The sequence below is a fragment of the Bidens hawaiensis genome, unplaced genomic scaffold (assembly GCF_021521415.1).
Source record: "Bidens hawaiensis isolate Kalapana, Puna unplaced genomic scaffold, B.hawaiensis_p1.1 tig00050081_1, whole genome shotgun sequence".
Taxonomy (NCBI): Eukaryota; Viridiplantae; Streptophyta; class Magnoliopsida; order Asterales; family Asteraceae; genus Bidens; species Bidens hawaiensis.
In genome coordinates this window covers 94,673-119,463 of record NW_027498987.1, presented here as the reverse complement: position 1 = coordinate 119,463, position 24,791 = coordinate 94,673, and the positions used below count along the sequence as shown (strand labels likewise).

At 36.1% G+C, this 24,791-nt stretch overlaps 1 protein-coding gene across 1 annotated transcript; it reads left to right on the top strand.

Annotated features, from left to right (window-relative positions):
* Positions 1-792: 792 nt before the first annotated feature.
* On the top strand, positions 793-1,247 carry LOC143598401 (DUF724 domain-containing protein 2-like). The gene is made up of 2 exons (XM_077076627.1): positions 793-1,116; positions 1,212-1,247. Exons 1-2 carry the CDS (start codon positions 793-795, stop codon positions 1,245-1,247), a joined length of 360 nt encoding a protein of 119 aa, XP_076932742.1.
* The last annotated feature ends 23,544 nt before the right edge of the window (positions 1,248-24,791 follow it).

The following is a 24,791-nucleotide window of genomic DNA, read 5'->3' as shown; positions in this document are numbered from 1 at the left end:
CTAGAGTGATTTTTAGGTTGCACGTGGATGAGATTACTGCTTGGAGGTGCACAAGACTACCCGAGGTCCAGAGGCAGTTCTAGTCGATGTTCTTCGTCATGTTATTATTTTTGAATGTTCTAAATTACATTTTAGTTTTAAGGATAAATGTTTCTAGTCAAAGCCCATTTCTATTTTTAATAATTAAGACAACTATGGATGACCTTTTCTTGTCTTAAAAAGAAATAATGTTTGAATGTTTCGTTGACTTTTCCGATGCAAGGGTACTTTGAATTGGATTTTAAATTATGTTAACAATTTAATTTACAATTTTATGTCTTACGGATAATATTTTGGTGTTTTGTAAATTTTCCGCTGCAAGGACACTCTGTAATGAAATTTTGAATTATATGAAACCGGTTTAACCGTAATATAATAAACTGTTTTGAATGATTACAACTGTAGGACACCTGGATTTCAGGGTCTTACAAAATGAATTTGTTCCAAGGATACCATATTCTCATCTTTTTTATCTGGTAAGATCAAATACAATATTCTTATATCTTCTTATGATTTATCTTCTCTTCTAAATAATTCACAATCTGAATATCCGATCCACCATTACATTTCATCTCAATGAAGTATAAGAGAGAAGATCGAGTCGAGGTTGCGGATTTGGGTCCAGGGTTTTTGGGTTCGTACTACTATGGTAACATGATCTCAATGTTTGGGGATGAATACATTGTTTAATTCCGTACCCTTCTCAAAAATGACTCGTCCGGGCCTCTTCGGGAGTTTGTGAAGGCCGAAAAAATGTTTTTGGAACCTGCATCTGTTGGGAATGAATACATTGTTCAATTCTGTATCCTGCTTAAAACTGACACGTCCGGGCCTCTTCGGGAGTTTGTGAAGGCCGAAAAAATGCATCCAAAACCTGCATTTGTTGAGGTGAGCAGTTTTCATTTGGGTGATATGGTGGATGTTTATGTTAATGACGGTTGGTGGACGGGAAGAGTTATTAGAAAAATTGGTGAAAATGAGTACCTTGTTCATTTTGATAACACTAACCAAGACATCATGTACCGTTTTCCCTTCATCCGGGTTCATAAAGAGTGGGATGCAGCAAATGATATTTGGGTTTATACCCGTAACTGATGAAATTGTGTGGTGTTTCGAGTTTGTGAAATTGTTTTAGTTGTTTAATGTATTTTCTTAGTTGTTGAATGTTTCAGTTTTTAGGGTTTATGTTATCATTATCAGATATTTGATGTATTAAGTGTTGTTTGTTTAATGTTATGTGTTTCAAGTTAGGTGTTTGATGTAGTTTCAAGTACAAGAAATTTAAAATAAATAATAGTAAATAATAATATACAAATATACAGAACATATAAGAAAACATATAAGAAGAAGAAGTGAAGAACACTAAAATGTTGTTAAAAATAAAATTACAACTAAGTAAATAATAACGATAAAATAGTAAATAATAATATTTCATTAGAAAACTTGATACATTACAACACTAAAATTCCAACATGTCCCAAAGAAGAAACATAAACATTAGTCGATTTCCATGTAGTCGACACTTTCTTCTTTTGAAGGTTTTTTTCATCTTCTTGTGCGTTTTTCTTTTTCGCCTTATTCTCATTGATCTTCAAGGACTTATAGGCTTCTTCCCCAAATGCATTTTCGTCAAAATCATCACCATCCCAAACTGCAAATGGATTGTGGGTTTGAAGTTTATCTACTGGGGGTGATGCGTTGATCAACGTTGATTTGATTGAAAGCGTCTATGTCGTCAAACTTATCAAGATCATGTAAGCCCTTATTAGCTTGTTGAACAATGATTTTTCCATGGTGAATTATGACAATTGGGCTTGTGAATACCCTATCAAGAATATGGAAATGCTTATTTAAAGGCCAAATTCGTCGGGCCTGTTACATTTTTGGCCCAAGTTGTTTGGGTCATTCTAATGACCCAATGTGGTTTGGGTCGTCCAAATAAGCCCTAATGTCGGCTGGCCCGTCCAAAAACCTGATTTCCTCCAAGCCATTTGAGTAAAAAACAACGATGGCGTCCATTTAACTCCCTTTTGATGATTTACCTCGGGACCACCCCCACACTTCACCTTCCATCACTTTTAAACAGATATTCTCTCCCTTTTCAATTCATCGTTCAAAATCCCGAGTTTGGAACCTTCTTCGTGTTTTATGCTTGTTCCCTTCTTCAAAAAACATGTTAGAGCCGTCAAAGGAGGATCCCATGGTTATCATTGTATCGGAGGTTGATCCTAATCCAGAATAGACAAACAATGGGTTGGAGACCACTTTTAATGTGGAGAACATGAATGTTCAGGATAAAAATGGGGATTCTGAGCAGAAAGAGGCATGACATACCCTAATTATGTACTATTAAACCCTAATTTGTTATCATTATCTAAAACCAAAAATGTTGTATGATACTGTTTTAAGTCTCTAATGTTTTACATGCAGAAAAAATCTGGTCACACTAGAATTGTTTGGAATGATTTGAAGTTGATTAAAGAAGGCCTAACCCGTGAGTGTTTAGGTTCTATTACTCTTAGTGACCTTTGGGACCAACAATGTTTTTGTCACTGAACTAAGGTCAATGCAACTAAGCCGGACGGCCAGTTAGTGCATGCTTTTTTAGAACGAGAAGAATCTAGTGTAACATTTGATCCTGTAGATGAGGGGATATATTATAATGTTGGTGGTTCACATCCCGTTCGTTTTGGTCCTAAAGAGTTTACATGTGTAACGAGTTTTACTTTCGGTGCAAATGTGGGTGATGTTGGAGTTGGTAGTAAACAGTTTTTTCAAAGAATTGAGTTTACTGGAGAGAAGATTTAGGTTATGACATTGAAGGAAATCTTAATAAATAAAAAATATATGGAACCAATTGATGTTGTTCGTTGTTGTTTACTAATAATGCTTTATTCGTTGATTTTTGGGGTTGAACAAGAGAAATATATTGAGAATAGATATGTTGACCTAGTTGAGAATCTAGAAGCCTGGAATTCATATCATTGGGTTGTTCCATTTTGGGATAAACTAGAAAATGTCTACACAATTTTTTGGCAAAAAGAAATTGTAACATCCTATGTTAGGTTATAATAATAAAAGAGAAAATATTATTTATGCTATAATGTGTCGTGTATCGGTTTAGATAATAAATTCTAAGAGGGTGGGCTTGGACTTTAGAAGATGGAATAAGAAATGGAATGGGCATTATGTCCATGGGCTTAAGGGAGTATAAATACCCCTTAAACCCTAATCCTTTCCATTTTTATCCATCTCTACACCATAGCCTTCACGTTGAAAAACACACACAAACACCATCCTATATCCCGAGCCAAGATCCGAAGGTGGAAACCCGAACCCGTTGGTGCTAGAACGTTGCGACGAACCAAAACAACATCAAGACTAGACCGTGTTCGCAAACCGACTCGTTTAAGGTACGCTATAACGAGAACTTGTCCGTTTATGTTCGGATTTCGTTTAATAATCTTAGATCTGTATGAGTAGGTTAAAAACGAATCAAACATGATGATTCTTGCTGAAAATCGTTAACGATTGATGGGTTAATTTGTCAAACGAATAACCGAGTTATAAATGAACAAATCGCACCCTTTAAAATGTAATATTCGGATGAATGGATGGTTAGGGTTTGTAGGCGCTGCTAATCCGAGTTCAATGATACCAAAATCGTGTTATTTCATCAAGGTTTGAGGTCACAGATCTGATGTAGGTTGACTGTTTGGGTGTTCTTGGCGATTTTGACTTTGACCTCTGAGTCAAACTTTGGATAAGACTGAGCCCATTCATTATGTTAAAATAACAAATCAGTTGATTCGTTACTCTCCCAATTCGTTATGAATACGATAACGAACTAGGTCATTCGTTACTCGCCAATTCCTTATGATTACGATAACGAACTAGGTCATTCGTTACTCATCAATTCGTTATGATAAGATAACGAACCAATAACAAATTAAGTTGTGATAAGATAATGAACCATATAATGAATCAGGTTATGATCAGATAACGAATCAGGCTTAATTCGTTATAGCGAATTGGATAATAATTTAAAATCCTAATGAAAATTGTGTTAAGACAGTTAATAGAAATTAAATTTTTTCAAGCTGACATTGCAGCTCGACCCCAGCCAGGGGCTCTGCCCCTTGGACTCTGCTAGGGGCTGCCGCCCCTAGAACCCTCCTTCCAGGGGCGCTACCCCCGGACCCTTGTACGTTGAGGGTTATAGTTAAACAATTACGATATGGATAGTGATAGTAATTAATACGCGTAATTGTAATAAAGTTAGCCGCGCACAACTAAAGAAAGGAATAACCATTATCGGTGAACGTAACCGAGCTCAGGTGAGTTTCTAGCTCCATTCCTTGTTATGTTTTCGGGGTTGTGTGCATACTCGATGTGATTAGTTAATACACTTACCTTAAGTGGTAAGTGTATGCCTTGTATGATTATGTATGAATGAATGCTTAAAGGTGCGTGAACGATCTTCGGATATTGCATGTACCGCCAGGTGGTAGTTTAAATATATGATTGTTATATACGATGTATGAATGGTGTATGTTTGTTTGAAAGTTATGATTATGAATATATAGACAGGTATGGTATGGTCGTATGGAATAAAGGGAACCGGGTCCTAATAATACTCGAGGCAGAAAAGGGAACCCAGCCCTTATAATTCTAGAGGCAGAAAGGGAACCGGGCCCTAATAATACTCGAGGCAGAAAGGGAACCGAGCCCTAATAAAACTGGAGGCAGAAAAGGAACCGGGCCCTAATAATACTCGAGGCAGTAGGGCGTAATGCTCTTTAAAATGTAGAATTATGTAAAGTAAGGTTTAATATAAAAGTATGTAAGATAGAAAAGAATGAAAGAATGAAAGAAAGTATATGATAATATATGTATGAAAGAAAGGTAAAGCAGGTTATATAATTTGTATCTTCGGATGCGTATGTATAAACATGTGAATGTATTGTATGTTACCTAATTAACTAGAACTAGCTCAACGTAGCTGACTTTTAGTATGCACGCAGGTGAATAGATTGAAGCAGTTGGCTTGAAAGAAGGACACATGGCAGAATTGAAGGAACTAGCATCAAATGAAGTTTTGTCATGATGTTTTAAATAAACTATTTATGTTATGTTTTTAAGACAAGTATCGAATGACTGTAATGAATGTTTGAAGTTTTATTTATTCCACGAAAGTTTTATTTAACTCTGATGTTTAGAACTGTGTTTATAATTAAATCCAACGTCCAAAGTAGGGCACCGACAACGGAGCCTTACAGAAATAAACACAATAGTGTGTCAGCGTCATCGTGCTCTACTGCTGGATTTCTATGGGCGTTTAAGGTTAGTAATGTGTACTCTACTTGTTACTCTAAAAGGTAGTTATTTACTTAATTATTGTTTTAAATTCTTTGTAGATGTGGATCTTTGAATGTCTTCCATATCACTTGTTTAACGGTTTAAAGTACGTTGAAAAAATTCCTAGATGCCTTGGCTGGACACAAGAGCGTTCATTTAAAGCTAGTAGGGTTGATAGAATTCTTGCCAATTACGTGAAGGTTAGTTCCTTTTTGTATAGTAATCACCTAATATTTTTGTATTGTTATCACTAATAGTAATGAAAATTTATTTAAATTTTAGCCTCCATTTTTGCCGAAATGGATGACGTTTACCGATGCCGAGAATACACGTTTCAAAGAGTCGTTTGACTATATAGATAACAAAGTGGAGAAGAGAGCGTTTATTCCAAGGCTTAAACAACTAGCCAGTGAAAGTGGACATCATTACGTTAGCATATTCGGCTTTGTTGGATCTAGACAATCCCACAACTCATCCGACACCAAATCCCACAACCCATCGGACCAACAATCCCACAACCCATCAGACCAACTTTGATTTGATGGTTATCAAAACGCTTTTCCAAACACTGTTAATGTGTATGAACATAACCATGGACTCTATCAACAAAACCATTCCGCTTTTCATAACCAGACCGTGTTTCAAGAGAACCGAACTAGATGGGGTGGTAATACAGGTTATACATTTGAAAACGATATTGTGTACTGAAACGGTTCAAATCTGGGAGGGGGCAATGATCTTAATCAGAGAACGTATCAAAGTTTGCTGACTAGTAATGAAGGTTTAGTTCCCAACAATGTAGTCAACAATACCAACCCAAAAGAGAGCCAGAAGACTAGAGATTTTGTGAACAGCTTGCTATAGATACCTCAAATTAATGTTATTAATGACCACCTTTACACTCTCATTAAAAGCCACGAAAGTCACAACAAAGAAAGCAAAGCAAATCACCAACAATATGAGGTAGGTAATTCATTCGATAGTAACTATATGTTATGATGTGTTACATTTATTAACAATTACTATTAAGCAGGCCCTTTTCATGAAAATGGCCTAGCAACAGCTAAATATTATCACGGCTTTGAACGTAAGTATTTTATATTAAATTTTGTTTAAACCATTTGCATAACAAACATTGAGCATATAATATCTCATCCTACAGGTTATACACGCAAATACAAAATGAGAAGGTAACTCATGTGACGTAAAAGCGGAAGAAATAGAGGAGAAAGATGCGGTAAGTTAACTTTAATACCCTAATTTATTTAACACATTATTGTCTATAATTAATACGTGTTTCGTTTTTTGCAGTGCGAATCTGAAATTGACCTTGATGAACTTGATTTGGGTGACCAACGTCCTAGTCCGAGTGTTGATGCTTCTCTTCTTGTAATAACACCACAGGTGAGCATCGAATTATAATAGTGTTTACTAAGATGATCATTCGGTACCGCTCTACTTTTTATCTTATATTTTAATGACAGGGGCCAGTACATGAACGCCGAAAAAGAGTATGCAGGCCATCTAGAGCATAATTACACCATACGAACCCATTCGAAGTGGTTGAAGAAGAGGGGAAAGGTTAAACGAGATGATAATGTGTTTTCTGAAGACCTTATTAAGGAGTTGGCAAAGAAAAATAATACTTTTATTTACACGTCTATTGACTCAGGCCTATCACTTGATTATGAATTTTGGGGGAGGCTGATTGGGACCCTAAAAAGTGGTTGGTTGGATATGATTGTGAGTAACTCATTAAACCTAATCTGATTTTTGATAAATTTGTTTAAATTTTGACCTCTATTTTGGTTAACTCGTAACAGCATCTGAAATTGTGGGTTTACATGTTGTTATTGGAACAACCGCCGGGATCAAACTTGGCAATATTGTCACCCGAATGGTTGGAAGCCCTCAAAAACTTCCACTACATGAAATCCAAGTTTGTCAATGGGACAATGCCCCCCTTTCCAACTTTAGAATGTGTCGATATGGTATTATTATTGGCACTTTTACTAGTTACTAAATTCGACATTTAGTATAATCGTCACAATTAAATTTTTTGGCAATTTTTCATACCGATTAATATCCCCGAAAAACATTGGTTGGTTGCATGTATAGATATGCGTTCTTGGTCGATGACGGTAAATGACAGGTATAAGCTGGTTTTCCTATCAACTAATTTAATTTTAGGTTATTAAACCATGTCATTTACTGTTTTCATTTTTATTGTTGACTAGTCTTCCCAACTACGTTAAAAAGGAAATAGATGAGTTGTGTGGCTTTCTGGATACAAATTTTCCTACTTGGATTGCGCTTCAAGGATACAAAATGGGCAAAACCTTTAAAGAACCTCCCTTTAAAAGAATATATCCAGAAAAGGTACCTCTTCAAGCCCCACCTTTGCGAGATTGTGGTGTGTGGACGTGTTTGTTTCTAGATCGTTTGACAAGAGGAGAGGAGGTATTTAATGAGAATGAAGACACCGAAGATGGCCCGTGAAGTGGCATTGGAATTTCGCTGGAAGTTTGCTCAAATGTTGTATGAAAACAATATTAGGGAATTTGAAGCGTCCAAAATTACCAACTTGGATGGCGCTTAGTAAACCTTTCTATATATTTGCTATCTATTTTGGTGCTTTGGTATGTATCTCTTTTGGTATGCAACTGTAGTGTATTGGTATGTAACCTTTGGTGCCTTCGTTTGCATTTCTTTTGGTATGTATTTGTAGTGTATTGGTATGTAACTTTTGGTGCTTTGGTTTGCAACCTTTTGGTATCCAAACAATGTTAACTTTTGTGCTATGTGATGTATTTCTTTTGGTTTCTATTTGTATTGTTTTTTTTGTTTCAATGTTAGCTACTTTATTGAGTTGATATAATGCATGCATGAAACCCAACAATAACATGCATGCACACCACACAATACAAACAATATAACATGCATGCCCAACAAACAATACTCCATCTATCAATTATATGCATGGATACAATACAACCAAAATAACATAAACCATCTATTAAATTTCAACAACCAAAAAGTGGACTGATCGTTTCAACATGCCCATTACAACCGTATTCCAACATCCAAAATAACATAAACCACACACCTAATTTGTAACACACACGTTAAAACTTAAAACCACACACCTAATTTGTAACTCTAAAACTCATTCAAATCAAAAGTTAGAACTTGGTCAGTAGCTTCAGTTGTCGTTCCGCCAGCATAATCAATGACCGCGTTTTCTGTCTTTTGGAACTTTCATGGATGGGGTACATGCAATTGAGATTGAAGGGGTTCTTTACACTTTCCACTTGTGTGACTTGTTGCATGACATTGGGTATAAAAACTAGGGGTTGTTTCCTCACCACGAGACGTGATACGTTTATTTTCACGTGGTCGACCGGCTTGTCTTTTATGCATATGCGGAGGGAGTAAAGGCACATGATCTTCCAGCACCACCCATTTAGAGTCATTTTGCTACGGGGTTAATGGGCTCTAAATACGTAGATAAAAGGTACTCTTTTCTATAGTAGTCCATTGCCAAGTAACTACAATCTGTTTGTTTGTAAAATTTGCAAACAGCAATTACGTGCCCACAAGGTAACCCTGACACCCGCCATTTTCAGCAATCGCATTTTCGGTTCAACAAATCAACCTCACATCGTCTATCACCATCGTGAACATTATAATGATATTCGTCTATGCCCATAACTCTCCAAGTCCTACTTTTTCTCTATTTACGTGATGTCCTGCTTTCAGCCCATTTAGAGAGTAAATGACTACCTTTTGCTGTAAGTAAACAAAATTCTGTTATTATTTAAAGCAACTAATCAGTAATAAAAAGTAAGATAAAACTTACCAGCATTTTGTCGTCTTTCAAAAAAACATCTTCATTGTAGTTCAACAAAGTAATTTTTTAGTTTTGTAATCGAATACTTTCTTTCAATTACAAACAAAGAGTTTATTGATTCCGCACTGTTGGAGGTCATTATATTATAACGACGAACGGGACAATAGGCTCTAGACCACTTTCCAAACCCAACCGTTGTTGGTGTAGCCTGGCAGACACGCGTCTTGAACAAAGTAAATTAAAATGGCGTTTGAAATCAGATCTTCTATAGGCTTTACATGTTGCCCAGTATAGGCTTCTTTTAGCTTTTCCTTTCAATCATAGATTAACTATCAAATGCCAACAGCAAAAACCATGATACGCAACCGGAAAGACGTCCTTTATAGCTAACTCAACGACTTAGCCCGATCCGAAATTAGTGCCAAGTTTAGATGATCACCGACACATTCTCTTAGTTTTGTTAAAAACCATGTCCATGATTCACCGCTTTCGCTCTTACCTACATCGTATGCTATCGGAAATATCTGGTTGTTACCATCCATACCTACCGCCAAAAACATTGTCCCTTTGAAACTACCCTTTAGATGCGCTCCATCAATTAAAATCACTGGACGCAAACACCTAATAAAGCTTCTTACAGAAGCACCGATAGCAATAAATAGTATTTCAAACGATTTAAATTATCTCTTAAGATATGAGTGCGAGTTCCAAGATTGGAAATCTCTAAATTGTGATAGAAAATCGGAAGGCATCTCTATGAAAGGGTATTACTTGGTTTCGTAATAAGGGGAGCGGAGCCCAGATTCATTGGTCCGTTCGAATTTTGAAACATGATGGGGAGGTAGCCTATAGGTTGGAAATACCGAAACGCTTAGGAGATTCATCCTACTCTTCACTTCTCGCATCCCAGAAAGTGTTTGGTGGAAGGGGAGACGTGGGTACCTCTCATCAACATTTAACCAGACGCGAATTTGGATTACATTGAGCAACATGTCGCCATTATTGACCGTTAGGAGAAGCACTTGAGGAATAAGGTGATTGGGTAGGTAAAGGTGCAGTGGAGGCACCTCAGAGGTTCCGAGGTTGCTTGGAAACCGGAGGACGAAATGATGAGACTCTACTTGCGCTTGTTTCTGAATGAGCGGGATTCGGCGAGGAATCCCAATATAAGGTGGTAGTCTTGTAACATCCCAAAATTCTCGTAAACCGAAAGACACGAGTGTACAATTTGTAAATTAATTTCTCGGGTTTCGTGTGAGTGCTCAGGGACTCATGGCATGTCTAAGAGGTGTTATACTCAGTTTGGGAACAAATAGGAGGAGTTTACAAAGTGCAAGGGCTGAATATGTAACTTATGAAAAATATTAACCTAAACCTCCCCCCCCCCCAACCCATTATGCCCGCAAGTTTCATTGCCCCATACCCTACGATTTTGATCATACTAATTCAATTACAAGCTTGTGGAGGTCGTTCAAGGTGTCTACTACACTCTCATGATCTTTAATTCCATTATCTCAGTCGTTAAGATGGTCAATTAAGTCGTTTCTTGAACTAGGACATATTCGGATTAAATTCGTTTGGCACGCTTCCCGAGGTCAAAAGTTGGAGTTTTTGGTGTCAAAAGTTCCCCCAGGTATTTCTAGTATTTCATACTAAAATTTAATGGAATTTGGAGTTGTTTTGGTAGGTCAGTTGAAAAAAAAAACGAAAATTAGGGTTTTGTCAGGTTTAAAATCGTAATTCTAGCAATTGGGGTGTTATTTGAAGGAATTGTCAACCCGATCAGTTTTTGGTGTCTCATGTTAGTATTTGAACAGTAGAAAAATTATTTTTTTGGTCTTAGGGTCTGGTTTGGTTGATGACACCTTAATCGTTTTGAAAGAGCGCGTAAAATCGGTTAATTGTTAATTAATGTGGAAAATGTTGAGATTTCAAACCCCATCAATTCGGGTAGTTAAATATTAATGGGTAGGATGTAAGGATGTCAAATTTTATCCAAATGGGGCTGGTTTGGTTGGTGGTTGGTTAATTGGGTTGTTAACACACGAATTCGATTCGTTTAACGTAAAACGGGCATAGTTTGGAAACCGTTGGTGGTGTTTTATTGAAAAGGGAGTTTGGGTAATTCAAGAACTCTGGGGTTGATGTTAATGAATATGAATGTTGGGTATGGTTGTGGGTCAATCCAATCCCGTTAGGACGTCTTGTATAGCGAGCGAGTCGTGTCGGTCTATTTAGTGATTGTTGTGTGCTTTAACTTGACAGGCTAGTGGATTATAAGTGGTTAGATAGAGGAACCAGTTGTGATGTTTATGTGAACCATATCAGGTGAGTTTCATGACGCCCCTTTTTAAATATTTTACGTTTTGGGCTAGCATACACGTTTTATGAGGATTTTACCCTTTTAAAGCATTTGAATGATATTGAAGGTTTGATGTTTATGTTACGTTTATGTGTGTGTGTGTGGCCACCACGTTTATGTTTTTGTTAAGCCGTGACCGGGTCGAATGTGAATGTAAAAATATCTTGATTTTCCTGTTGGGGTTAAGGTGAATGTGTTCCGGGATAGGAAGTACTGCCCTTGGGGTGAATGAATGTAAAATCTCCTAACAGTTTATCTGCCATTGGGGTGAAGGTTATTCGGGTCCTTAACTTTGTGTTTTGGACTTGATGGAATGTGACCTGTGTTACGTGCTTGACTGAGGAAATTTTATTTATTAAATTTAATGATGTTATTTATATATTATTATGATGTTATTTATATATCATTATGGAATTCGTATGTTAATCACCTTGGTTGGTCTTTAAAATAATTTGATGATTAAAACATGAACTCACTCAGCACAAGCTGACTTTGCGTGTATGCTAGAGTGATTTTTAGGTTGCACGTGGATGAGATTACTGCTTGGAGGTGCACAAGACTACCCGAGGTCCAGAGGCAGTTCTAGTCGATGTTCTTCGTCATGTTATTATTTTTGAATGTTCTAAATTACATTTTTGTTTTAAGGATAAATGTTTCTAGTCAAAGCCCATTTCTATTTTTAATAATTAAGACAACTATGGATGACCTTTTCTTGTCTTAAAAAGAAATAATGTTTGAATGTTTCGTTGACTTTTCCGATGCAAGGGTACTTTGAATTGGATTTTAAATTATGTGAAACTGATTTATCTTTTAACAATTTAATTTACAATTCTATGTCTTACGGACAATAGTTTGATGTTTTGTAAATTTTTTGCTGCAAGGACACTATGTAATGAAGTTTTGAATTATATGAAACCGGTTTAACCATTATATTATAAACTGTTTGGGATGATTACAATTGTAGGAAACCCGGATTTCGGGGTCTTACAAAATGAATTTGTTCTAAGGATACCATATTCTCATCTTTTTATCTGGTAAGATCAAATACAATATTCTTATATCTTCTTATGATTTATCTTCTCTTCTAAATTAATCACAACTTGAATATCCGATCCACCATTAGATTTCATCTCAATGAAGTATAAGAGAGAAGATCAAGTCGAGGTTTCGGATTTGGGTACTGGGTTTTTGGGTTCGTACTACTATGGTAACATGATCTCAACATTTGGGGATGAATACATTGTTTAATTCCATACCCTTCTCAAAAATGACTCGTCCGAGCCTCTTCGGGAGTTTGTGAAGGCCGAAAAAATGTTTTTGGAACCTGCATCTGTTGGGAATGAATACATTGTTCAATTCCGTATCCTGCTCAAAACTGACTCGTCCAGGCCTCTTTGAGAGTTTGTGAAGGCCGAAAAAATGCGTCCGGAACCTGCATTTGTTGAGGTGAGCAGTTTTCATTTGGGTGATATGGTGGATGTTTATGTTAATGACGGTTGGTCGACGGGAAGGGTTATTAGAAAAATAGGTGAAAGTGAGTACCTTGTTCATTTTGATAACACTAACCAAGACATCATGTACCGTTTTCCCTTCATCTGGGTTCATCAAGAGTGGGATGCAGCAAATGATATTTGGGTTTATACCCATAACTGATGAAATTGTGTGGTGTTTCAAGTTTGTGAAATTGTTTTAGTTGTTTGATGTATTTTCTTAGTTGTTGAATGTTTCGGTTTTTAGGGTTTATGTTATCATTATCAGATCTTTGATGTATTAAGTGTTGTTTGTTTAATGTTATGTGTTTTAATCTAAGTGTTTGATGTAGTTTCAAGTACAAGAAATTAAAATAAATAATAGTAAATAATAATATACAAATATACAGAACATATAAGAAGAAGAAGTGAAGAAAACTAAAATGTTGTTAAAAACTAAAATTACAACTAAGTAAATAATAACGATAAAATAGTAAATAATAATATTTCATTAGAAAACTTGATACATCACAACACTAAAATTCCAACATGTCCCAAAGAAGAAACATAAACATTAGTTGATTTCCATGTAGTCGACACTTTCTTCTTTTGAAGGTTTTTTTCATCTTCTTGTGCGTTTTTCTTTTCCGCCTTATTCTCATTGATCTTCAAGGACTTAAAGGCTTCTTCCCCAAATGCATTTTCGTCAAAATCATCACCATCCCAAACTTCAAATGGATTGTGGGTTTGAGGTTTATCTACTGGGGGTGAAGCGTTGATCAACGTTGATTTGATTGAAAGCGTCTATGTCGTCAAACTTATCAAGATCATGTAAGCCTCTTTCCAGCTTGTTGAACAATGATTTTGCCATGGTGAGTTATGATAATTGGGCTTGTGAATACCCTATAAGAATTTGGAAATTCTTATTTAAAGGCCAAATTCGTCGGGCCTGTTACATTTTTGGCCCAAGTTGTTTGGGTCATTCTAATGACCCAATGTGGTCTGGGTCGTCCAAATAAGCCCTAATGTCGGCTGGCCCGTCCAAAAACCTGATTTTCTCCCATCCATTTGAGTAAAAAACAACGATGGCGTTCATTTAACTCCCTTTTGATGATTTACCTCGGGACCACCCCCACACTTCACCTTCCGTCACTTTTAAACATATATTCTCTCCCTTTTCGATTCATCGTTCAAAATCCCGAGTTTGGAACCTTCTTCGTGTTTTATGCTTGTTCCCTTCTTCAAAAAACATGTTAGAGCCGTCAAAGGAGGATCCCATGGTTATCATTGTATCGAAGGTTGATCCTAATCCGGAATAGACAAACAATGAGTTGGAGAACATGAATGTTCAGGATAAAAATGGGGATTCTGAGCAGAAAGAGGAATAACATACCCTAATTATGTACTATTAAACCCTAATTTGTTATCATTATCTAAAACCCAAAATGTTGTATGATACTGTTTTAAGTCTCTAATGTTTTACATGCAGAAAAAATCTGGTCACACTAGAATTGTTTGGAATGATTTGAAGTTGATTAAAGAAGGCTTAACCCGTGAGTGTTTAGGTTCTATTACTCTTAGTGACCTTTGGGACCAACAATGTTTTTGTCACTGAACTAAGGTCAATGCAACTAAGCCGGACGGCCAGTTAGTGCATGCTTTTTTAGAACGAGAAGAATCTAGTGTAACATTTGATCCTGTAGATGAGGGGATATATTATAATGTTGGTGGTTCACATCCCGTTCGTTTTGGTCCTAAAGAGTTTACATGTGTAACGAGTTTTACTTTCGGTGCAAATGTGGGTGATGTTGGAGTTGGTAGTAAACAGTTTTTTCAAAGAATTGAGTTTACTGGAGAGAAGATTTAGGTTATGACATTGAAGGAAATCTTAATAAATAAAAAATATATGGAATCAATTGATGTTGTTCGTTGTTGTTTACTAATGCTTTATTCGTTGATTTTTGGGGTTGAACAAGAGAAATATATTGAGAATAGATATGTTGACCTAGTTGAGAATCTAGAAGCCTGGAATTCATATCATTGGGTTGTTCCATTTTGGGATAGACTAGAAAATGACTACACAATTTTTTGGCAAAAAGAAATTGTAACATCCTATGTTAGGTTATAATAATAAAAGAGAAAATATTATTTATGCTATAATGTGTCGTGTATCGGTTTAGATAATAAATTCTCAGAGGGTGGGCTTGGACTTTAGAAGATGGAATAAGAAATGGAATGGGCATTATGTCCATGGGCTTAAGGGAGTATAAATACCCCTTAAACCCTAATCCTTTCCATTTTTATCCATCTCTACACCATAGCCTTCACGTTGAAAAACACACACAAACACCATCCTATATCCCGAGCCAAGATCCGAAGGTGGAAACCCGAACCCGTTGGTGCTAGAACGTTGTGACGAACCAAAACAACATCAAGACTAGACCGTGTTCGCAAACCGACTCGTTTAAGGTACGCTATAACGAGAACTTGTTCGTTTAGGTTCGGATTTCGTTTAATAATCTTAGATCTGTATGAGTAGGTTAAAAACGAATCAAACATGATGATTCTTGCTGAAAATCGTTAACGATTGATGGGTTAATTTGTCAAACGAATAACCGAGTTATAAATGAACAAATCGCACCCTTTAAAATGTAATATTCGGATGAATGGATGGTTAGGGTTTGTAGGCGCTGCTAATCCGAGTTCAATGATACCAAAATCGTGTTATTTCATCAAGGTTTGAGGTAGATCTGATGTAGGTTGACTGTTTGGGTGTTCTTGGCGATTTTGACTTTGACCTCTGAGTCAAACTTTGGATAAGACTGAGCCCATTCATTATGTTAAAATAACAAATCAGGTGATTCGTTACTCACCCAATTCGTTATGATTACGATAACGAACTAGGTCATTCATTACTCGCCAATTCCTTATGATTACGATAACGAACTAGGTCATTCGTTACTCATCAATTCGTTATGATAAGATAACGAACCAATAACGAATTAAGTTGTGATAAGATAATGAACCATATAATGAATCAGGTTATGATAAGATAACGAATCAGATAACGAATCAGGCTTAATTCGTTATAGCGAATTGGATAATAATTTAAAATCCTAATGAAAATTGTGTTAAGACAGTTAATAGAAATTACATTTTTCCAAGCTGACATGGCAGCTCGACCCCAGCTAGGGGCTCTGCCCCTTGGACTCTGCTAGGGGTTGCCGCCCCTTGAACCCTGCTTCCAGGGGCGCTACCCCCGGACCCTTGTACGTTGAGTGTTATAGTTAAACTAGAATTACGATATGAATAGTGATAGTAATTAATACGCGTAATTGTAATAAAGTTACCCGCGCACAACTAAAGAAAGGAATAACCATTAACGGTGAACGTAACCGAGCTCAGGTGAGTTTCTAGCCCCATTCCTTGTTATGTTTTTGGGGTTGTGTGCATACTCGATGTGATTAGTTAATACACTTACCTTAAGTGGTAAGTGAATGCCTTGTATGATTATGTATGAATGAATGCTTGAAGGTGCGTGAAGGATCTTCGGATATTGCATGTACCGCCAGGTGGTAGTTTAAATATATGATTCTTATATACGATGTATGAATGGTGTATGTTTGTATGAAAGTTATGATTATGAATATATAGACAGGTATGGTATGGTCGTATGGAATAAAGAGAACCGGGTCCTAATAATACTCGAGGCAGAAAAGGGAACCCAGCCCTTATAATTCTCGAGGCAGAAAGGGAACCGGACCTTAATAATACTCGAGGCAGAAAACCGAGCCCTAATAAAACTAGAGGCAGAAAAGGAACCGGGCCCAAATAATACTCGAGGCAGTAGGGCGTAATGCTCTTTAAAACGTAGAATTATGTAAAGTAAGGTTTAATATAAAAGTATGTAAGATAGAAAAGAATGAAAGAAGGAAAGAAAGTATATGATAATATATGTATGAAAGAAAGGTAAAGCAGGTTATATAATTTGTATCTTCTGATGCGTATGTATAAACATGTGAATGTATTGTATGTTACCTAATTAACTAGAACTAGCTCAACGTAGCTGACTTTTAGTATGCACGCAGGTGAATAGATTGAAGCAGTTGGCTTGAGAGAAGGACACATGGCAGAATTGAAAGGACTGGCATCCAATGAAGTTTTGTCATGATGTTTTAAATAAACTATTTATGTTATGTTTTTAAGACAAGTATAGAATGACTGTAATGAATGTTTGAAGTTTTATTTTTTCCACGAAAGTTTTATTTAACTATGATGTTTAGAACTGTGTTTATAATTAAATCCAACGTCCGAAGTAAGGCACCGATAACGGGGCCTTACAGAAATAAACACAATAGTGTGTCAGCGTCATCGTACTCTACTGCTGGATTTCTATGGGCGTTTAAGGTTAGTAATGTGTACTCTACTTGTTACTCTAAAAGGTAGTTATTTACTTAATTATTGTTTTAAATTCTTTGTAGATGTGGATCTTTGAATGTCTTCCATATCTCTTGTTTAGCGGTTTCAAGTACGTTGAAAAAATTCCTAGATACCTTGGCTGGACACAAGAGCGTTCATTTAAAGCTAGTACGGTTGATAGAATTCTTGCCAACTACGTGAAGGTTAGTTCCTTTTTGTATACTAATCACCTAATATTTTTATATTGTTATCACTAATAGTAATGACAATTTATTTAAATTTTAGCCTCCATTTTTGCCGAAATGGATGACGTTTACCGAAGCCGAGAATACACGTTTCAAAGAGTCGTTTGACTATATAGATAACAAAGTGGAGAAGAGAGCGTTTATTCCAAGGCTTAAACAACTAGCCAGTGAAAGTGGACATCATGACGTTAGCATATTCGGCTTTGTTGGATCTAGACAATCCCACAACTCATCCGACACCAAATACCACAACTCATCTGACACCAAATCCCACAACCCATCGGACCAACAATCCCTCAACCCATCGGACCAACAAAACCACAACCCATCAGACCAACTTTGATTTGATGGTTATCAAAACGCTTTTCCAAACACTGTTAATGTGTATGAACATAACCATGGACTCTATCAACAAAACCATTCCTCTTTTCATAACCAGACCGTGTTTCAAGAGAACCGAACTAGATGGGGTGGTAATACAGGTTATACATTTGAAAACGATATTGTGTACTGAAACGGTTCAAATCTGGGAGGGGGCAATGATCTTAATCAGAGAATGTATCAAAGTTTGCTGACTAGTAATGAAGGTTTAGTTCCCAACAATGTAGTCAACAATACCAACCCAAAAGAGAGCCAGAAGACTAGAGATTTTGTGAACAGCTTGCTATAGATACCTCAAATTAATGTTATTAATGACCACCTTTACACTCTCATTAAAAGCCACGAAAGTCACAACAAAGAAAGTAAAGCAAATCACCAACAATATGAGGTAGGTAATTCATTCGATAGTAACTATATGTTATGATGTGTTACATTTATTAACAATTACTATTAAGCAGGCCCTTTTCATGAAAATGGCCAAGCAACAGCTAAATATTATCACGGCTTTGAACGTAAGTATTTTATATTAAATTTTGTTTAAACCATTTGCATAACAAACATTGAGCATATAATATCTCATCCTACAGGTTATACACGCGAATACAAAATGAGAAGGTAACTCATGTGACGTAAAAGCGGAAGAAAGAGAGGAGAAAGATGCGGTAAGTTAACTTTAATACCCTAATTTATTTAACACATTATTGTCTATAAATAATACGTGTTTCGTTTTTTGCAGTGCGAGTCTGAAATTGACCTTGATGAACTTGATTTGGGTGACCAACGTCCTAGTCCGAGTGTTGATGCTTCCCTTCTTGTAATAACACCACAGGTGAGCATCGAATTATAATAGTGTTTACTAAGATGATCATTCGGTACCGGTCTACTTTTTATCTTATATTTTAATGACAGGGGCAGTACATGAACGCCGAAAAAGAGTATGCAAGCCATCTAGGGCATTAATTACACCATACAAACCCATTCAAAGTGGTTGAAGAAGAGGGGAAAGGTTAAACGAGATGATAATGTGTTTTCTGAAGACCTTATTAAGGAGTTGGCAAAGAAAAATAATACTTTTATTTACACGTCTATTGACTCAGGCCTATCACTTGATTATGAATTTTGGGGGAGGCTGATTGGGACCCTAAAAAGTGGTTGGTTGGATATGATTGTGAGTAACTCATTAAACCTAATCTGATTTTTGATAAATTTGTTTAAATTTTGACCTCTATTTTGGTTAACTCGTAACAGCATTTGAAATTGTGGGTTTACATGTTGTTATTGGAACGACCGCCGGGATCAAACTTGGCAATATTATCACCCGAATGGTTGGAAGCCCTCAAAAACTTCCACTACATGCAATCCAAGTTTGTCAATGGGACAATGCCCCCCTTTCCAACTTTAGAATGTGTCGATAAGGTATTATTATTGGCACTTTTACTAGTTACTAAATTCGACATTTAGTATAATCGTCACAATTAAATTTTTTGGCAATTTTTCATACCGATTAATATCCCCAAAAAACATTGGTTGGTTGCATGTATAGATATGCGTTCTTGGTCCATGACGGTAAATGACAGGTATAAGCTGTTTTTCCTATCAACTAATTTAATTTTAGGTTATTAAACCATGTCATTTACTGTTTTCATTTTTATTGTTGACTAGTCTTCCCAACTACGTTAAAAGGAAAATAGATGAGTTGTGTGGCTTTCTGGATACAAATTTTCCTACTTGGATTGCGCTTCAAGGATACAAAATGGGCAAAACCTTTAAAGAACCTCCCTTTAAAAGAATATATCCATAAAAGGTACCTCTTCAAGCCCCACCTTTGCGAGATTGTGGTGTGTGGACGTGTTTGTTTCTAGATCGTTTGACAAGAGGAGAGGGGGTATTTAATGAGAATGAAGACACCGAAGATGGCCCGTGAAGTGGCATTGGAATTTCGCTGGAAGTTTGCTCAAATGTTGTATGAAAACAATATTAGGGAATTTGAAGCATCCAAAATTACCAACTTGGATGGCGCTTAGTAAACCTTTCTATATATTTGCTATCTATTTTGGTGCTTTGGTATGTATCTCTTTTGGTATGCAACTGTAGTGTATTGGTATGTAACCTTTGGTGCCTTCGTTTGCATTTCTTTTGGTATGTATTTGTGGTGTATTGGTATGTAACTTTTGGTGCTTTGGTTTGCAACCTTTTGGTATCCAAACAATGTTAACTTTTGTGCTATGTGATGTATTTCTTTTGGTTTCTATTTGTATTGTTTTTTTGTTTCAATGTTAGCTACTTTATTGAGTTGATATAATGCATGCATGAAACCCAACAATAACATGCATGCACACCACACAATACAAGCAATATAACATGCATGCAAAACAAACAATACTCCATCTATCTATTATATGCATGGATACAATACAACCAAAATAACATAAACCATCTATTAAATTTCAACAACCAAAAAGTGGACTGATCGTTTCAACATACCCATTACAACCGTATTCCTACATCCAAAATAACATAAACCACACACCTAATTTGTAACACACACGTTAAAACTTAAAACCACACACCTAATTTGTAACTCTAAAACTCATTCAAATCAAAAGTTATAACTTGGTCGGTAGCTTCAGTTGACGTTCCGCCAGCATAATCAATGACCGTGTTTTCTGCCTTTTGGACCTTTCATGGACGGGGTACATGCAATTGAGATTGAAGGGGTTCTTTACACTTTCCACTTGTGTGACATGTTGCATGACATTGGGTATAAAAACTAGGGGTTATTTCCTCACCACGAGACGTGATACGTTTATATTCACGTGGTCGACCGGCTTGTCTTTTATGCATATGCGGAGGGAGTAAAGGCACATGATCTTCCGGCACCACCCATTTAGAGTCATTTTGCTACGGGGTTAATGGGCTCAAAATATGTAGATAAAAGGTACTCTTTTCTATAGTATTCCATTGCCAAGTAACTACAATCTGTTTGTTTGTCAAATTTGCAAACAGCAATTACTTGCCCACAAGGTAATCCTGACACCCGCCATTTTCGGCAATCGCATTTTCGGTTCAACAAATCAACCTCACATCGTCTATCACCATCGTGAACATTATAATGATATTCGTCTATGCCCATAACTCTCCAAGTCCTACTTTTTCTCTATTTACGTGATGTCCTGCTTTCAGCCCATTTAGAGAGTAAATGACTACCTTTCGCTGTAAGTAAACAAAATTTTGTTATTATTTAAAGCAACTAATCAGTAATAAAAAGTAAGATAAAACTTACCAGCATTTTGTCTTCTTTCAAAAAAACATCTTCATTGTAGTTCAACAAAGTAATTTGTTAGTTTTGTAATCGAATACTTTCTTTCAGCTACAAACAAAGAGTTTATTGATTCCGCACTGTTGGAGGTCATTATATTATAACAACGAACGGGGAAATAGGCTCTAGACCACTTTCCAAACCCAACAAAGTAAATTAAAATGGCGTTTGAAATCAGATCTTCTATAGGCTTTACATGTTGCCCAGTATAGGCTTCTTTCAGCTTTTCCTTTCAATCGTAGATTAACCATCAAATGCCAACAGCAAAAACCATGATACGCAACCGGAAAGACGTCCTTTATAGCTAACTCAACGACTTAGCTCGATCCGAAATTAGTGCCAAGTTTAGATGATCACCGACACATTCTCTTAGTTTTGTTAAAAACCATGTCCATGATTCACCGCTTTCTCTCTTACCTACACCGTATGCTATCGGAAATATCTGGTTGTTACCATCGATATCTACCACCAAAAACATTGTCCCTTTGAAACTACCCTTTAGATGCGCTCCATCAATTAAAATCACTCGACGCAAACACCTAATAAAGCTTCTTACAGAAGCACTGATAGCAATAAATAGTATTTCAAACGATTTAAATCATCTCTTAAGATATGAGTGCGAGTTCCAAGATTGGAAATCTCTAAATTGTGAAAGAAAATCGAAAGTTTACCAAATGAATCCTCGGAGGAACCAACAAGAAGTCTCTCGGCATAAACTTTACCTTTCCAACCTTGTTTGTAGGATACATTTGCATTGAATCTTTGACCAAGAATGTTTACAACATCCTTCCCTTTAAGGTTTCGTTTGTGGTCCTCAACCAAACCCTTGATGCAATTAGCCACCAATTTTGTATTAGCATTACGATGATTAGGATGCATTTGCGTCTTAGAACATGAATGAACGTCATTAAATGACATTACATTAAATGCTTCAGTATCTTTAATGCTACATGACCGCAAAAACCATTCACACCCTTCAAATCTACAACGAACTTCTAATCGTTGTTTATTGGATTTCGAAGTTATAAACTCAAACCCCGCAGTTAGTGTCATAATTCCTAACTCAAGTTGCACCTCTTCTTTGTTCATAAACACTTTCCTTAAAAAAGGATGCGAAGATGAACAAACTAATTTACGGCCCTTTATTTTCTTTGATTTATAAGAACTATATTCAAGAAGTAACGATGGATCATCATTCAAATCACAACACTCTTGAGTATCTACACATCAACTACCACCAACATCACCATATTCATAAGTTGATATATTCAAATCTGGTATGCATTGTTTCCGGGGGACATTCAACTCAACGATAGCATCTGACAAATAATCACCATGCTCTCCAACAACATACATGAACATTATTTCAGTTTTGTTCACTTTTTCAGCCCGTTTAAAAATTATATACACATCATATTCATCTTCTATATCTACGGGATACAAGTACAATGAGAACTTATATGATAATCGTGAAATGTGTGTTACCTTAAACCGAGCTTCAAGTAAACCCAAGAACTTCAAATGGTTGATATTTGAATCAAGATTGACACCTCCCCGTTACAGTTTTTTGGAACATATTCACAGCTTCCATCATTATTGTTTTGCCATTTACCACCACAACAAACTACAATGTTATCAAATTCTATGAAACCTAACTGGAAATATACTTGAAGATCAAAATGGAAAAAGATGAAGATAATCATTATTAGATATAATTGATAGTTTAATTTAAGAAAGTGGGGTCTACCTGAAACCTAATTAGAAATATAGTCGGAGTAGACGGAATATTTAAACACTCGTTCGGTCGAGACGGAATACCAAAAATCCTATCGTTCTAGACGGCATTTAAACTTTCAAAACTTATAAGAACAAAAGATGAGAATTTGATCTCCTTGGAACAAATTCATTTAAAATGCATCTTGGAAGACAAAATTCAAAAAGCTCTTTTCTCAAGAAAAATAGAATTTGAACGGACCAGATAAGAAACATAAAAAAACCGTTTGGAGAGACTACTTTTTACAAAAGAATTTAAATAAGAAATTCGGACGAAAACCTCAAGATTTTCAAAAATCTGGTCAGGTCTGTCAGACTCATGTCAAGTGTCAAGTTTTAATTGGTTCTACAATCCCGTTGGTTATATTTCCAATGCGTCGCCTCGGTACAAATTCGTTGGGTTATTTTAAGAATCTTGTGACTTTTAGGATTTTTTTTTTCTCTATCTTCATTTAGGTCTTTTTTGGAATTTCCCTTAAAATATTTTGTGTTTTGTGTTCGTAAAGAAAGAGGAGAACGACAAATTGAAAAATACGAGTAAGGATAATATTGGTATGTATTTTTTTTTTCTTTTTGTTGTTGAGGAATATGACTAGTTAAAGCTTCGAAGAAGATAATGTCGAATAACGTGAGAAATACGATGACAAAAAAGAGTTTGAAGTTACCTTTCTAATTTAAAAAAAATCATATGTATTGTTTTTTTCTTCTTTTTTTAATAACTATTGGAAAACTTGTATTATAATATCCAGAAAATTAAACGAAAATAAACACAGTAGTAAACCGGGCTTGTGTTTAACACAATTCCCTTAAACAGATTCTCGGTCTGTTCCCAGGTACTCCGGTTCAAAACAGAATCGGTGCTCTGCCGGACTCGGACACTTGCCTGAAACGAAATCGGAAATAACAATGTTGCAGTAGAAAGAAGATGAAGTGTGTTTATTTGTTTGGTGTATTTTCGGTGGTCTCAAAATGATGTACTCATCATGGTTTTATAAACAAGGAATCATAACCATCATCAATTTCCAATTGATGACAATTAAAGAACAATAATATTCAAATAATGGTCATTAAACATAATCAATTCTAATTGATGACCATTAAAGAATCATAATATTCAAATAAATAATAGTCATTAGTGCATAATTGAAAACCAAAAATAATAATCATTATCATAATGATTATTAATTATCTTGACCAAGCCAACATATTTTGAATTTCAAAACCGAATTCCAAAATTGTCTCACGAGGGCTCGGGTTTTTGGAGCTGCATTCGTGTCCGCGGGACGCGCGAGCTTGCACGACGTTTACCACTTCCTTATTAAGACTTCATTCACACACTTTACTTAAAACTTCCAACAATCCCCCACATGAATGGAGGTCGAAACAACATTATTCCGATTAGATTTCAGCAGTTGAATCTTGCATACAATAGGTAGGTGTTATCCTTTTAACCTTTGCTTATGAAGCATACTTAGCCCACTGGCTCAGAGTAGACAGTGATGTCTTTGAACTCATCTGACGTTTGTGTAGACGACAATACACTTCACACAAGACTCTCCCTGACAAAGTCAAGTCC